The sequence below is a fragment of the Takifugu rubripes genome, chromosome 17 (assembly GCF_901000725.2).
Source record: "Takifugu rubripes chromosome 17, fTakRub1.2, whole genome shotgun sequence".
NCBI classification, from domain to species: Eukaryota; Metazoa; Chordata; class Actinopteri; order Tetraodontiformes; family Tetraodontidae; genus Takifugu; species Takifugu rubripes.
In genome coordinates this window covers 5,007,946-5,022,237 of record NC_042301.1, presented here as the reverse complement: position 1 = coordinate 5,022,237, position 14,292 = coordinate 5,007,946, and the positions used below count along the sequence as shown (strand labels likewise).

The 14,292-nt window shown below is 46.6% G+C and overlaps 1 protein-coding gene and 1 long non-coding RNA gene across 2 annotated transcripts; one reads left to right on the top strand and one right to left on the bottom strand.

The window, feature by feature from the left end:
• Positions 1 to 3,833: 3,833 nt before the first annotated feature.
• Positions 3,834 to 11,363, bottom strand: LOC101064370 (voltage-dependent calcium channel gamma-1 subunit). The gene is made up of 4 exons (XM_003978203.3): positions 10,832 to 11,363; positions 6,784 to 6,858; positions 4,432 to 4,578; positions 3,834 to 4,353 (listed from the first exon to the last, which is right to left on the bottom strand). The coding sequence occupies exons 1-4, from the start codon at positions 11,067 to 11,069 to the stop codon at positions 4,121 to 4,123; spliced, it is 693 nt and encodes a 230-aa protein (XP_003978252.1). The 5' UTR covers positions 11,070 to 11,363; the 3' UTR covers positions 3,834 to 4,120.
• On the top strand, positions 6,070 to 7,893 carry LOC115253254 (uncharacterized). Its single transcript, XR_003891540.1, has 3 exons — positions 6,070 to 6,594; positions 6,807 to 6,964; positions 7,713 to 7,893. It is a non-coding gene; the product is annotated as an uncharacterized lncRNA (long non-coding RNA).
• Positions 11,364 to 14,292: the final 2,929 nt, after the last annotated feature.

The window sequence follows — 14,292 nt, the reverse complement described above, 5'->3', positions numbered from 1 at the left end:
CGAAGGTGGTTTTGTTGGTTACTTTGTTAAATTTTCATCATTTTGTATTCCTCACTTTTTAGTGGATGTTGCGTATTAATTTTCATACTGCTGTATTGGTGTTAACAGACTACGGCTAAGTGGTCGCCTGACTGAAAAACTACATGGAACAGTGTATAGAAGTAGATACGTTTTCCTCTAATCTGTACATATAAAGAAAATAATAGACTGAATCGTTTGCCATAAACTTAAATTCCTGCATTAAGCTGAGACTTTGTTTGCAAAAACCTTCCGATGCTGTTTATACTGTAATTAAAACCAGAGCGATCGTGTGCAAAACATTAAATCCTCTTTCGGCATTTCAGGCAGTATTTTAGTAGTTTTCCTCCTGTTCACCATTAAAATTAGCTGATTCGTTGGGGCCTCGGTTGGCTCATTTAGCAGCAAGACTTCCTCTTCTTATTGACCTGTCAATAAGCCGCCATCTTGTTTTCTTAGTGGCAGAAATACAGTGAACTTTTGGACCTGGTGGAGTAGATTTAAGAGTTACAATGGTGTGGTGAGATCACCCTGGTTGATCCCACTCCTGATTCTCTCCTGGCCTCAGAACAGACTTTCATATTGCTTTAAACAGCTCAGACTCGATGACATCACAGCGGTAACGTCCGTGTCACTGCAGTGATGTCACTGCTTTAACATCTGTCTCACTGCTGGAACATCTGTCTCACTCGTCAGGTTGTTGATAAAGTATTTCCAGCTGCTTTAAACTATTTCTCAGTGGTTACCAGGAGATCTTTACCCACGAACTCTGGTTCTTGTACCTGTTTAGTGTTAAAGTGACCTCAGGAACCTTGAGAGGAGCTTAAAGATCACAGTCGTTATTCTATCGGTTCTTATTGTTGGCAGATTCTCCATCAGCCCTGGTTTTTCTTCCCTCTCAATCGCTTTGGTAACAAGTTGCTGGCGCCGATTTCAAAACGTAATGAGGATGGTTTTAATGTTCTAACCGCCTAACGCGTTCACTGTGGCTTCATACTGGGGTTTTAATGTTTTGCACGTCACATCTGGTCCCTACTTATTTGTAAAGCTGGGATTCCCGTTCTGGTTCATTTGGGCTGTCGGGCTTCTGATCCTTCGTTCTTAGCTCCTTACAGTTGGGATCTTTGCTAGCGGTTGGTAGTGAAGCAGCAGATATAATGGCACTTTTCCTCGTGCGCAGCAGACGTGCGCTGCAGCTCAGCTCGATGACTGGTGGCCAACGCTTATTCATTTCATCTTTTTCATTCTTTATTCTGTCCTCGGCAGCCTCGAGGGTTTGTGAACGTGAAGAGAGGTCAGTGAGGTCCGACGGTAAGTCGTCTTTAGCTGCTCGTCTTGATTTGAAGAGGTTGTGGTGAAGGGCGTTTCGGTACGTGTGCGCGCGTTGTTGCCGAGAGTTGCGCGGATTGTTCGACGTTTCCGTGGGAAGTGTAACTCAGCGCTTTGTCGAGGGAGGATCTAAAACAGGAAGCTGCGTTCAGGGGCGCTCAGACGTCCCCGCTCGTGTGAAAAAGCTTTGGTCACCTTTATGCAAACTGGCAGAACCCCCGAACAGACGATCGAGCGGCGAAGCGCATGTTTCATTTCAGAGGTCACGATAGGGCAGATCTAAGTTAAAAGGCTTTTTTTGTTCTTTTTTTTTTTTTAAAGAAAATAAAAACCCCAAAAAAAGGACGAATACTGGGAACAGTCATTTAGTGCGCCGCTTATGTTGACTGGCCTAAAACGTGGTTGGGTTGGTTTGTTTTTGGGGGGGTTTAGACACTTGAATCAGTCAGGTCGGGTCCTCAGAAAGCTGCTTAATCCCACAGCTAATTGTTGCGTCAGCTCCGATTTTTCCTTTATTCCACTCGCAGGAGAACGACATACTTGTAAATATGTATTTTTTAGGCATTTACAAAGCATGAACTTTGGGAACGCCTCAATTTTATAGAAGCTGTTCAAAGAAGAGGTGTGCCCTTTTTAATTATGCAAATTCTCAATTATAATGAATCTTTAGATGGACGACAAAGTAACTAGTTGCAATGCCAACTTTTTTTAAAGGGTATCTGCTTGATTTGACAGATTTTTTTTTTTTTTGCCAGGAGACAACTTTTCCTGTACAATACATATTTTAAAGTATGTTTATGACTTTGCTCTGTTTCCTCATCACTTTTTAGCCGTACAACAATCAGCTTTTTTTTTTTTAAATGTGAAAACTGTTTCCATGCACGTTTGTATGACCTATTTTTAATCCCTGTTTTTATTAGTTTGTATTGATTTGTGGCTTTCTTTTTTCATGAAAAAAAGGGGGTTTTAGTTCACATCCTGTATTATCTGACGTGTACAATAACTTGTGACATTATCGACAAAAGTATATGGTGTTTTACTAATGTGTCAATGAAATGTGTGACGTTGAAGCTTCTTCTCTGCGGTTAGCAGGGCTCCAGCTGAGGGTGCTCCCCGCCAAGTGTCATTTTATGATTTAAAAAAAAAACAACAACACACAAAAATATATCGGTTTGTTTGGGGAGACATTTTCACCACAAAGTCGTCGGCTGATCTCGAACGTTGTGCAATACTAATATCTCACTGCTTGTTGAGCGACACTTATTCATGAAGCAGAGGAGATTTGGCCAAAGACATTTAAAGGGATTTTCATCAGTGGTTTATTCACTTCTGTAGCCCCCCCCCCCCCCCCCCCCCCATTCCTGAGCTGAGTCCCCTCCCCTTTAAATCTAGCAGCGCGTCCGAACTCTTCCTTTATCCTTTATCGTTGCCTTTTTTTTGTTTTCTTCAGAAAATGTGAAACTAACTCGGTGGCACGTAGGAAGGGAGCAACCCTCTGCCCAGCCAGTAGAGAGCACTGTGTTCAACCTTCACCTCCTCCTGTCATCTGTTCTCCTCCTCTCTTCTCCCATTGCTGCGCTCATCAGTGGCTCACTTGTTCTCTCAGATCCCACCGGTTCCTCCCTCCACCTGGGTACAAGATAATGAATAGGTCTGTTTTTCTCTTTATTTCAGTCGGTGGTGGTTATAATAAAGGATTTAGACTGTGTTCAAAAGGGTTTTTTTTTTTTTTTTAAATTTGTTTCTCTATTAAAGTGTTTTTATTGAAACATCCTGGGTTTTGTTTATTTATGGTGGGAGATTCAGGTTTCATTAAAAGCTTCATGTTGTTTTCACTGGGGTTAAAATCAGGCTGCTTTCTTTTGAAAATAACCCTCAAACGAAGCTGAGAATAAGAACCCATTCAAGAAAAAGTGATTAGCTTCCACATCTGAGTTCTCACATCAAACGTGCTGGTCTGGATGGAGATTTGAGTTCTTCCGCATGAGGAGTAAAGCGCTCCCGGTTGTACGAGTGAACTTTCAAACGAGCAAGTGGTTCCGGACGGGTCCCAGAACCACCTGCAAAGGCTCCGAGGATTCTAAGGGGCAGCTGCTTCAGGTTGGTTATTTTCTTTATTGACGGGTTATTACATGAGGTGTGGAACCTGTGGTGGATCTGTGTGTGTGTGTGTGTGTGTGTGTGTGTGTGTGTGTGTGTCCGCTGAGTGATGGTTGTGAATGAAAATCAAGTTTCTTTTGAATTGCTTCAGTTTGGAAGCTCTGACTAAAAGACGTTGACCATCTATGTGTGTGCGCGTGCGTGCGTGCGTGCGCGCACCCACCTGCTAAATCTGAACCTTTTCCAACATCATTAGTGGTGCACACTGTGTTTAGCATTCACACACGCACACACACACACACACACACACACAGAAGGTCGCTTAATTTCTTAAGAACGTGTACAAAATTTTCTGTTTTAAAGGAATCGTGCACGTTTGCAATCGCACTGAAAATGGAAATCAAGCCTTTATTATAGCAGTTTAAAATCAAAAGCATTCCACAGTGTCCTTTTTTCCAGACCCCGCTCCCCCCCACCACCTTTCCGTATCGGGCTTGGAACAGACCTCAGGTCAGCTGTGAGTGTTCAAACCCTTCGGGACTCAGATGGTTCATATTCAAGTTGCAGTAATTAGTTGGAAATCGGACTCCCATCAGGACCGTGGTCCATCCACGTCGCTACCAGTCCCCTCGTTTTTGCTCCTTTCCCCCCCTCCATCTACCCGCCCGGCCCCTCACTCCCCCTGCTCCGGCTCGGCATCCATGCAGGTCTCCCACGGGTTCCTGGGCATCTGAGGCATGGAGATGATCAGCAGGGCGATGCCGGTGAGAAAGAGGAGGACGAACCCGCTGCAGGCGCAAGCAAACGACCAGGAGTAGTAATATTTGATCCAGACGGTGTCCTCGCTCTCAATCATGCGCTTGACAGACTGTCGCATCACTTCCAGAGAGATGAAGGCGCAGAGGCCTGCAGAGGAGACACAGGTGGCGTGAGACAGGGCCGAGACGACGCGGCGCCGGACGCTCCGGAGAAACCTGAACTCACCCGCGAAGGCGAAAAACATGCCGGCCGGTTTCAGGAGGTAGTGGCGTCCTTTGCCTTTACCGGTGCATGAGCCCAGCAAACAGAGGGAGCCCAGGATGGAGAAGATCAGGCTGAAGATGGAGATGGCCGCGGCCGAGATGTTGTATTCTGGACGGAGAGAGACGAGGGGGCAGGTGTGAGGAGGAACAGGCGCTTCCCCCACAACAAAAACACCACTTTGGATCCACTGAGGCGCGTTTCATTCTAGAGACAGCAGCGCTTGGAAGCCCCATCCATCCATCCATCCATCCATCCATCCATCCATCCATCATCCATCCATCCATCCATCCATCATCCATCCGTCATCCATCCATCCATCATCCATCCATCCATCCATATATCCATCATCCATCCATCATCCATCCATCCATCATCCATCCATCATCCACCATCCATCCACCATCCATCCATCCATCATCCATCCATCATCCATCCATCCATCCATCCATCATCCATCCATCCACCATCCGTCATCCATCATCCATCCATCCATCCATCATCCATCCATCATCCATCATCCATATATCCATCCATCCATCCATCATCCATCCATCATCCATCCATCCACCATCCGTCATCCATCATCCATCCATCCATCATCCATCCATCCATCATCCATCCATCATCCATCCATCCATCATCCATCCACCATCCATCCATCATCCATCTATCCATCCATCCATCATCCATCCATCCATCATCCACCCATCCATCATCCATCCATCATCCATCCATCATCCATCCATCCATCCATCATCCACCCATCCATCATCCATCCATCATCCATCCATCCATCCATTATCCATCCATCCATCCATCCATCATCCATCCATCTATCATCCATCCATCATCCATCCATCCATCATCCATCCATCTATCATCCATCCATCCATCCATCAATCAATCCATCATCCATCCATCCATCCATCATCCATCCATCCATCATCCATCCATCCATCATCCATCCATCACCCATCCATCAATCCACCCACCCATGGTCCCTCCATCCATCCATCCATCCCTCCCTGCCTCCTTGCCTCCCTCCCTCCCTCCACCCACCCATTCATCCATCCATCCCTCCATCATCCTCCATCCATCCCTCCCTCCCTCCCTCCCTCCACCCATCCATCCATCAATCCATCATCCATCCACCCATCACCAGGGTACAGTGGGGGGCTGCAGGCTCAGCAGTTCCTCAGGTGTTTTCATGCAATCTGCTACACTTGGCTGCTATTAAATGAAAAGCAATGGAGGCTCTTCCCTAAGCAGGACATGTGCAGCCCTGAGCCCCCCCCACTCTATCTGCACGACCAGTGTGGCTTCACACCTGGCCTCCTGCAGTACCTATGGCCCCCACCTGCCACATTCTCATACCATCTGTGGTTTGTGTTTGCAGATGCTCCAAGTTGGGAGTGGATGCAGCAGCTATCTGAGGGGTTTCAGAAGTGCTCATGTTCACGTGCAAGACACACCCATTGGACAGGCTCTTCACTGGGGAGCGGAACGTTCATCTCTGCAGGGGAGAATGGGCCGCACCCCCCAGGGAAATCGGATTACCAGGGCAAAAGAGGTAAATAATATCAACTCAAGGAAACATCCAGATAATTTCACATATGAACTGGTCGCTGTCGTTTACTCCAAAGGCTCCTACAGCCTCCTCCACAAGTCCCCCCCACACCTCATGCTGGGGGGGCCGTCCAGTGATGCTTGTTGCGTGAGGATTGTTCACATTTCAAGCCCAATAATGGGGTTTGACAGCCCTCCACAGGCTCTCAGGGCCCCTGACAAGACACACAAGTCCCGTCACCCAGAATGCTCTGCTGTCACGGGCTTGAAATGTGGACATGCAGCAGATCCTGCAGCCTTCCATACATGAAAGATGAGCGTGCAGGAGCACGCGCATCAAAGCGTCCCAATGATAATGTAGCACATTTTGAGTCAGCTGTGTATCCTCCAAAATGGACGTGCGTGCACAACACAGGGTGGGGTTACAGGACGAGCGGGGGCGCGGACAAAATTAGCTCGTTGGGCAAGAGGTTAGTCCCAAGATCAGAAAAGCTGCTCTGCCATCACTCAGGACTTCTTCGGGCACATGAAAGGATCTAAATCTAATCGGGGAAGCAGGTCAGTCAAGCTGGAGTCAGCGGGGGAGGGGTGGGGGCATAAGGAGAACATGCACTCTATCCTGGTCAGGCTCCGGTGCTGAATGAGACAGACTCTCCGGAAGTTTGTCCTTGCAAGCGGCAATTCAGACGTCTTTGTCCTTGAAATGAATAGAAGCAGCCATAAATCACAAGCAGGACTCTTACGCACCTTTTTGTGTCTTATATTCGAAGATTTCTGCATCCTGCCCCGGAGTGAAGTGTCTGAAGTACGTGCAGTTTTCCTCTGTGAAAAGAGAGCAGATGCGGTTGATGTGTGTGGATCGATGTAGAGAAAGAAGTGACGCCAAAGATGTATTCCTGAAGAGGAGCAGCCATGCAGCAACATGTGCGTAAGTGTCTTTATATGCAGTTTGTGGACGCTGAATGAAATATTCATCTATTTTCCCTCTGTTCTGCTGGACATCAAAGATCAAACCACAGCAGGTGTTTCATGCTCAGCCTGCCTGTTCCATCCATATCATTTGACAAGGTTCAGACTTCACCAAATTTCATTTAATTGTCCTCTGAAGAGTGTCCAGTTCTCTGGAGACGTTACCTGGTTAGTCCTGTGTGTATCAGGAACCAAGAGGAGCACCAGACAGATGGAGGAGCAGATCAACCCGTCATGTTCAGAGGGACATGTACAGCGTGCCGGGCTGCTTGACCGGGCTCCGCCACTAAACCATTGACAGGCCTGTTTAGGCTCTGACTAGTACTTCTGAACCCCCCCACCTGTTGTCATCCACTACACATCAGCTCTTATTGCTGAATTATGATAACCCCCAGAGATTCACCCAAAGGGAAAGATCAGCCTTAATGTCCTCTGAATCATTCCCACATGGGCGGATAATAATGGGCCTGATTATATATCACATCTCCATTTGGATTTTAATGCTTTAATGCCCAACACAGGTTTAAAGTGTGAGCAGACACAACTCGCACACTCGAAATCCACATTCAGAGCGTGTTTCTGAAAGTAGAACGTTTTGGCAGCGGCCTGAGGAGATCACGTTCCCCGAGTGAGTGACACGTCTGCATGCCGGCACCGGCATGAAAAGTCAAGTCATGCGTGTCACTAATCCTGCTTCTTCACCGCAGGATTGCAGTGGAACGCTCTCATGTGAAAGTATGTGCGGTGGCGTGGTTTCATGTCATGGGGACCCGTGCTGGGATGGCACACCCTACTACGCGCTGCCTGGAAACCGGTCCAAGTAACCTAAAGGAGAATTAATTATAGCCTTTTAGTCACTGTTGAAAAATTAACAAATAAAATCAAATGAAAAAAACATTCTTTTCATGCCTGTTTGTAGGAAGGTGTGCTTGTTTATCAATCAGGATGGATTAGACATGAAAAATAATACAGAAAACAGCCGGTTGCTAAGCAACAGCCGCTCCAGTGTTTTCACTGAGGGCTTGATACGGCTCATCAGCCGGATGTTGTTGTTGCTGTAACTTGGTTTTCTGAAATGCGCGTTTTTAAAACACCTTATTTACTTTGAAGCGCAGCTGTTGTAGGAGATTCTCGTTTCTCTCCACGAGAAACTGGGGACGTGGTGCTTTTTTCCTCATTTAACCCCCTTTAGAGAGCAAACCTTAAACTGGTCTTAAATTAATCTGCCCGTCTTAAAATCCTCTTCTCCAAACCCCAACAGATCAATTTGCAGCATCTCTGCAAATTGTCCCGTCAGAGCAACACCATCGATCTTTCCATGAGCGCTTGGATTAACCTTCTGGACCGCTACCTTTCTTCATTCGTCGGTTAGGGTTCGGGTGTTGGCTGACGTGCACTGCAGGAATGCGCTTTAATGGCCGTGAGGACCAATAGTTTTGCCTGCTGACCACACAGGAAACATACATTTTCTCAGGTGTTTCCCTGCCTGACAGAATCAAAGGAGGCAAGTTCATTTACAAATGTATACATTTTCATTTCCTGTCTGCCTGTGCGAAATTTGACACGTTTTCCACGCCCAAACTTTCTTCTGGAAGGTCCCAGCAATGCCCACATTAAAGATTAGGTCTTGATTTCATAGAGCCGCTTCCAGGCATTTGCATCTGTTGCTTTTCTTTAGCGCCTGATTATGTTTCCTAAATCACAGAAAGGAGTTCTCTGGAATGGCGAGTGTGCGCTGTGGCCCAAATGTCCATACTCAGCGCTGATGGCTGCTGACAGCCACCATCATCGGGATAAAAGCAGACAGCAGAGGGTCTCGCTCTTGTCCTTCAGGATTCCTCGGTCTGACAGTCTGGAATTTCACCAGAACGTCTAATTGTGAGCACGCCCTGGGCTGAGTGAGGGCTGCGATGATACACAGATGATACCCTGCTCTCAGCTGACAATGTTAAATACTGCCAACACAGACCAGGGAGGAATTAAACCGTACCAGATCCTGCTGGATCAATCTTGCAAAACTGACAAACGTGGCTGACATCTGCCGTCTAGTTACCGTACTGGTGCAGAGTAAATAGTAACTCACTGGCCAGTGAGGTGCAGGAATTTCGGAATTCGAAGTAATTTGGCTTCCGAGTCACAAAGAAAGATTCTGAGCGGACAGCGATGCTTCAGGTGTCCCCGTCACTCACCGGAGCCTCCTGGTTTCCCCCTGACAGCTGAGTATTTATGCAGCTTTTAAATATAAACTCAGCAACTGCTTGTTGGGCAGTTTGTAGAGTCCAGAGAAGAAGAACTCATTTTACCACCCAATTGAACAAAATCAACCAGGGAGACTGATTGAAGTCCGCAGCGTTTCTGCCAACAGCGGCCTCAAACATCTCCGCTGTCGTTTCCAGCGGAGGTTCTCCTCTCACACCAAACACGTACCGTTTGAGTCCTGGTTTGTGTCCATGATAAACAATACCGTTGCTGTCCAAATACAGCCAGCGGGCCGGGATAAACCATTCTCAAACAACGGTCATCCGACAGGCCGTCACCGGTCAGACCAACTCAAAAGCATCACTGTAATGTGAGGAATTCCCAGCATGTTTCCTCACAAATGAACCGCCCTCTGGCATCTCTGGAATAGCCTTGTGGCACAGACATTGGGGATTCCTGAGCCACTCATGACTATCATCGGGGCATATTCCGGGATGAATGTTCAGCTGAGGGAGATGAACTAATTTGGTAGATTCAGATTCAGATCCTTTATTGTCCCACACGGGGAAATTTACAGTGCAACAACAGCAAGAGCACGCAGGGAAAAATAAGATAAAATCAAATAGAACAGGATTTGGGATATACAAAGAGGATGTATATTTACAATAATCCAGATAAATGGATACTCGGCCTCTGTATACCTGTACATAGTACAGAGGGTGAATACAATATACATATCAGAATATATAATATTCAGATTGTTACAGGAAGTTAAAGGATAGTTAAAGGATAGTTGTTTTCTCTTTAACTCTAGCAGGTGTCTGAAAGCTTCTTTCAAATATATTTGATCTGATCTGAGTTCCTACGAGGACCCATGGATTCCCAGGATGTGTCAGACTTACTTGTACAGATTTTAAAAAACACGTGTAATGATAATTTACATCATTAGAATTTGAACTGTTTGTTTCTATTATTTTGCCCTGGAATGAGCTGAAGCTGCCAGCTGCTAACGTCCCAGTTGGGAATCCCATTGCAACCAACCTGACATTAGGGTTGGAGGGTTAAGACAGCTGCCACGCTCGTAGGGAAACCTAGTATCTGGAGACAGAGCACATGAGTGTTTGTAGAGAAATAGGAGAAAGTGATGGATTTGTCTGGCAGCTCTGGGTGGGTTATTCCCTCCTATCCACAGTGGCTTTATTCAGTTTTTACTTCAGGCCTGTTGTGACCACCATCACCTCTCAGTCTATTTACAAGAGAAGGAAAAGGGATCATGACTCAGACCCTCTGACTGATGATCCGGAGTAATGAAGTGGTAAACTACCAAAATAATCTGTGTGTCAGCTAGCGATAAAATCATATCAGACAGGCTCGGGCCTCCCTGTCATTCCGGACACGAAGGATACACGTGTGCACCTCAGAATGAGCTTTCTTTCCTTCCACGAGCAGCAACATCATATCACTTGTTTAGTGTTCCTACATTAAGTTCTTCTATTTTTGGAAACGTCGTACCTCATCGTGCCTGTGCGTCGGATTTCAGCGGGCTGCTCAGAGTGACAGATAAACAACATCCATCCATGCAGAACCAGAACCAGACCTCTGGCACAACAACGCAGACCAGACTCACCTCCTGGCAGGCTGATGGGTCCGCAGCTTTGCCCCTCCCTGAAGTTCTCGGAGTGGATGTAGATGTGCTTCTTGCACAGCCTCCACAGGCCGAAGTGGGCCGCCTCGCAGGTCTCATTGACTTTGTGCACCTGCGGGCTGAGCACAGCCCAGTGATCCGTCACCACGGCGGTAAACATGCAGGCCATACCCACCAGCAGCACGAAGATGGCTATCTTGATCTTTGTGTTCTTGTGCATGTTTCCAGATGGTTCACTTCCTGAATATTCTCCTCCTGAGATATATGTAAATAAAGTCAATCAATTTGGACGCGATCTGCTGCAATCAGGACTCTGTGTCCCAGGGCTTTTTTTCCTGTCGGTGATTGAACAGAGCTCCACGCAATGTCTTCTCTTCTTCTTCCTCCGCCTCAAGACTAAAGGCTTCTCTCTCTACACTACTGGTTTGAAGGGAAAGGGGCCAGACTGCTCCGTCCCAGTTTCAAATCCCCCTTTTCCCCACTCACCAAAAGTCACCGAACAACTGCAGGAGGCGTGTAAGTTTAGACTTACAGCTGTTGAGGTGGATCAGGGAAGCTGACGTCCAAACCGGCTGTCATTGGATGTGGGCGGGTGGGGGAGGTGCTATAAATGTGACCATGTGAGCTGTCAGGCTGCCCTCTTATCTGGTTTCAGTACTAATGAAGGAGATGGGTTCTATGACAAACAAACCGTATCCAAATATACCCACAAACTTTAGAGGTTTGAAAAACAAGAATCCGGGAGTTCTGTTCCTGCAGCTCTGGGTTTGTCAGTGGAATCTATTTATAAGGAGCAGTTGAGAGTGGCGAGACTCCAGCGGCCACATGAGCAAACCCTTGCTTTGTTCCCTCTGATCAAGGCAAAGATCTACTTTCAAACCAGTCTGACAGATTCACTCTGCGTTTTTCAGAAAGATTAAAGCTGGACTCTAACAAAGGAGGTAAGCTCCAGCTGCAGGCAAAAGGCAGAGTGTAAGGAGACAAATCTAGTGTTAAATTCTGGAGTGAACTGACTTTGACTTCTCTATATCTGCAACTGTGAACCCGTCTTGGTCTCCAGTGATGTTGGGAGGGGCTCCACTGTGCCAACAAGACCATCAGCACCAGGAAGTACTGATGCTCTGATCCAGGACCTTCGATATTGTCTTATTGTTGGGGCAGAAACAAGAGGAAAAAGGAATATTTCAGGAAAATCTGCATCTATGTAACATCTAGAAGGTGCTGCCAAGGAAATCAAAGTACTTTCTGTTTATACAGGTATATAATAAGATTTTGACCCACTTGTCTGTGCGAGCAAAGTCAAAAAGTGAATCAAAACTCCAAAAAAGGATAAAAAGAAATCTGTGTGCAAGAGCACTTAAGCAGTACTTCACATGTCCTTACCACCCTTTTTGCTCTCCAGTTTCTTTTTTTTTGAAGCTTTCTTGAAGTCCGCTGTTGCCACAGAGACCATTTAACCTTCTCCACACAATAACGTGTGCAGAATACACAAAATACAGTAAAACAATTATTTAAAAAGCCTTGAAATTTAGTTGAATGTTTAAATAATCGAGACCCTCAGGATCCTACCTCCTAATAACTTTAAATGCCTTTTCATGTAAATACAGTATGTTGAGATTATTTAAATACAACTTCTCTTCTTTCCTACTATTTCACACCGTTTCAATGGAACCCCACCTCAGAAAATATGTTTACAACCTCAGCATCAATCTATTTGTGGTTTTAAAAATATGGCATCCTCCTAAATTCTTTGCAAGCCTGCTTTATAGCGCCGAAGAGTGGGCTGAAACTCTAGGCGTGCCTGCCATTATCGGCCCGACCCACCATGACCACTGGAGCAAACCCAGCACCAGTTCTATCTGTAGCCTGATCTTTCTCCTGGGTAACCAACGGCAACGCCGCTAACTAGGCAGACATTTCTGATGTCTCAATGCGAGCACGCTGGGGAGCGGAGCGGTCTCCGCATCCCATTAGACCGACATCAGCACCAGTGGAAGGAAACAGACATGAAGCATAGATCTGTGTTCTTACGGGTCCGTCTGGAAGGAAATGAGCAGGCTCACCGTCTGACCTTCATCATCATCATCAACGTCGTCATCGGTGACTGCTTCATTTGATCATCATATTTATGGTTTGTTCAGAATTGCAATGATTTGGGGGGTGTAAATCCTCAAATTTGTGGATGGCGAAGTAAATCTGGGTGTAGATCTCTTCATCCAGCCCCACTTTGCCTCAAGCAAAACCAGCCAGTCACAGTTCGGTCCACAGTTGGACTCCACTGTCCCACCGGCCCGCTCAGTTTTATTCTGACAATTCTGCCGGCGTGTGTGGAGAAAAGACATAAACAACAGGCACATATCATGGAAAGCTGAGGGGAGCCCGATGTTACCACGGGGACAGGCGAGGACGCCACTAATGGACACCTGGGGTTTATGGATTGACAGTGTGGTATCGGCAGGAAGTGGAACTCAAGCCCCTCTCTGGGGCAGCTCTTTTTCATTTTTCAAAAAAAATTGGGGGGGAGCGGCTTCTAGAAGGAAATCAGGGATCCGAGCTCACAAACTGATCCGATTGGAGTTTTGCACACATTTAATCTCTTTGATCTGGGCAGGTGCAGGAGTTTGTACAGGTTCTGGGTTCAATTTTAAAAGCCTGTGGGCCTTTTCCAGTGTCCCACAGACCAAAATAGACTCTAAATTGTCCCCCGAGTTAAATGTGTGATTAAATGGCATGTGTGTCCAGTGTTGGACTGTCCTGGCTGGGAGTGTATTCCCACCTCTTGGCCAGTGGCTGCCAACAATAGCAGGTTAGGTTTATGGTATGATCCAAAAGTGAATGGTTGAGTTTGGCTGGAACTCTTGATTCCAGTTCCACCTGCATGGACTGACCACTGGCCCACCGAGCAGTAAAGTCCAGAGCCTGAATTAAGACACCGTGCAGCCCCAAATCAGTCACTGAGACAGTCTGGCGAGAAAGAGACGCCACAAAACACACAAAAAAATGCGCACATGAAATGAGGCTGTTCTAAGGCTTCCTGACGCTGTGACTTGAATAATAAACGGAACAGTGGAGGCTGCCGACACCACATGTCCTCTGGTGACTCAGAATGGACAACTGCCCTCAAAATGAACTGGAATAAGCAACAATCAAGTCAAACACTGACGTCAATTCCGTTCAAGCATACAGGAGATTAAGAATGTGGTAATCTGAACTCTGCTGCGTCTCAGACTGCACAGAACTTCCGCTTCTGCCCGGCTCTTCTTCTGTAAGCCTGGATGAGCACTTGGGAGCCTGTTTGTTCAGTCAGGCATAAAAGTTGGCTGATGCCCATATTCTTCAGCACCCTGCGGTCCCGACTTCACACACACGGCCCATCAGATCTGCACCATTAGCTAAACACTCGTCTTTGTGCCGAGAGGAGGAAACAGCTGGATTCATGTCAG

Bases quoted from the DNA above. Each gene is read 5' to 3' on its own strand.
- LOC101064370 (XM_003978203.3), bottom strand. From the start codon at position 11,069: ATGCACAAGAACACAAAGATCAAGATAGCCATCTTCGTGCTGCTGGTG. The intron at 4,579-6,783 runs GTGCGTAAGAGT...CTCTCCGTCCAG, and splicing joins CGAATATAAGACACAAAAAG to AATACAACATCTCGGCCGCG. The intron at 4,354-4,431 runs GTGAGTTCAGGT...TCTCCTCTGCAG, and splicing joins CATGTTTTTCGCCTTCGCGG to GCCTCTGCGCCTTCATCTCT.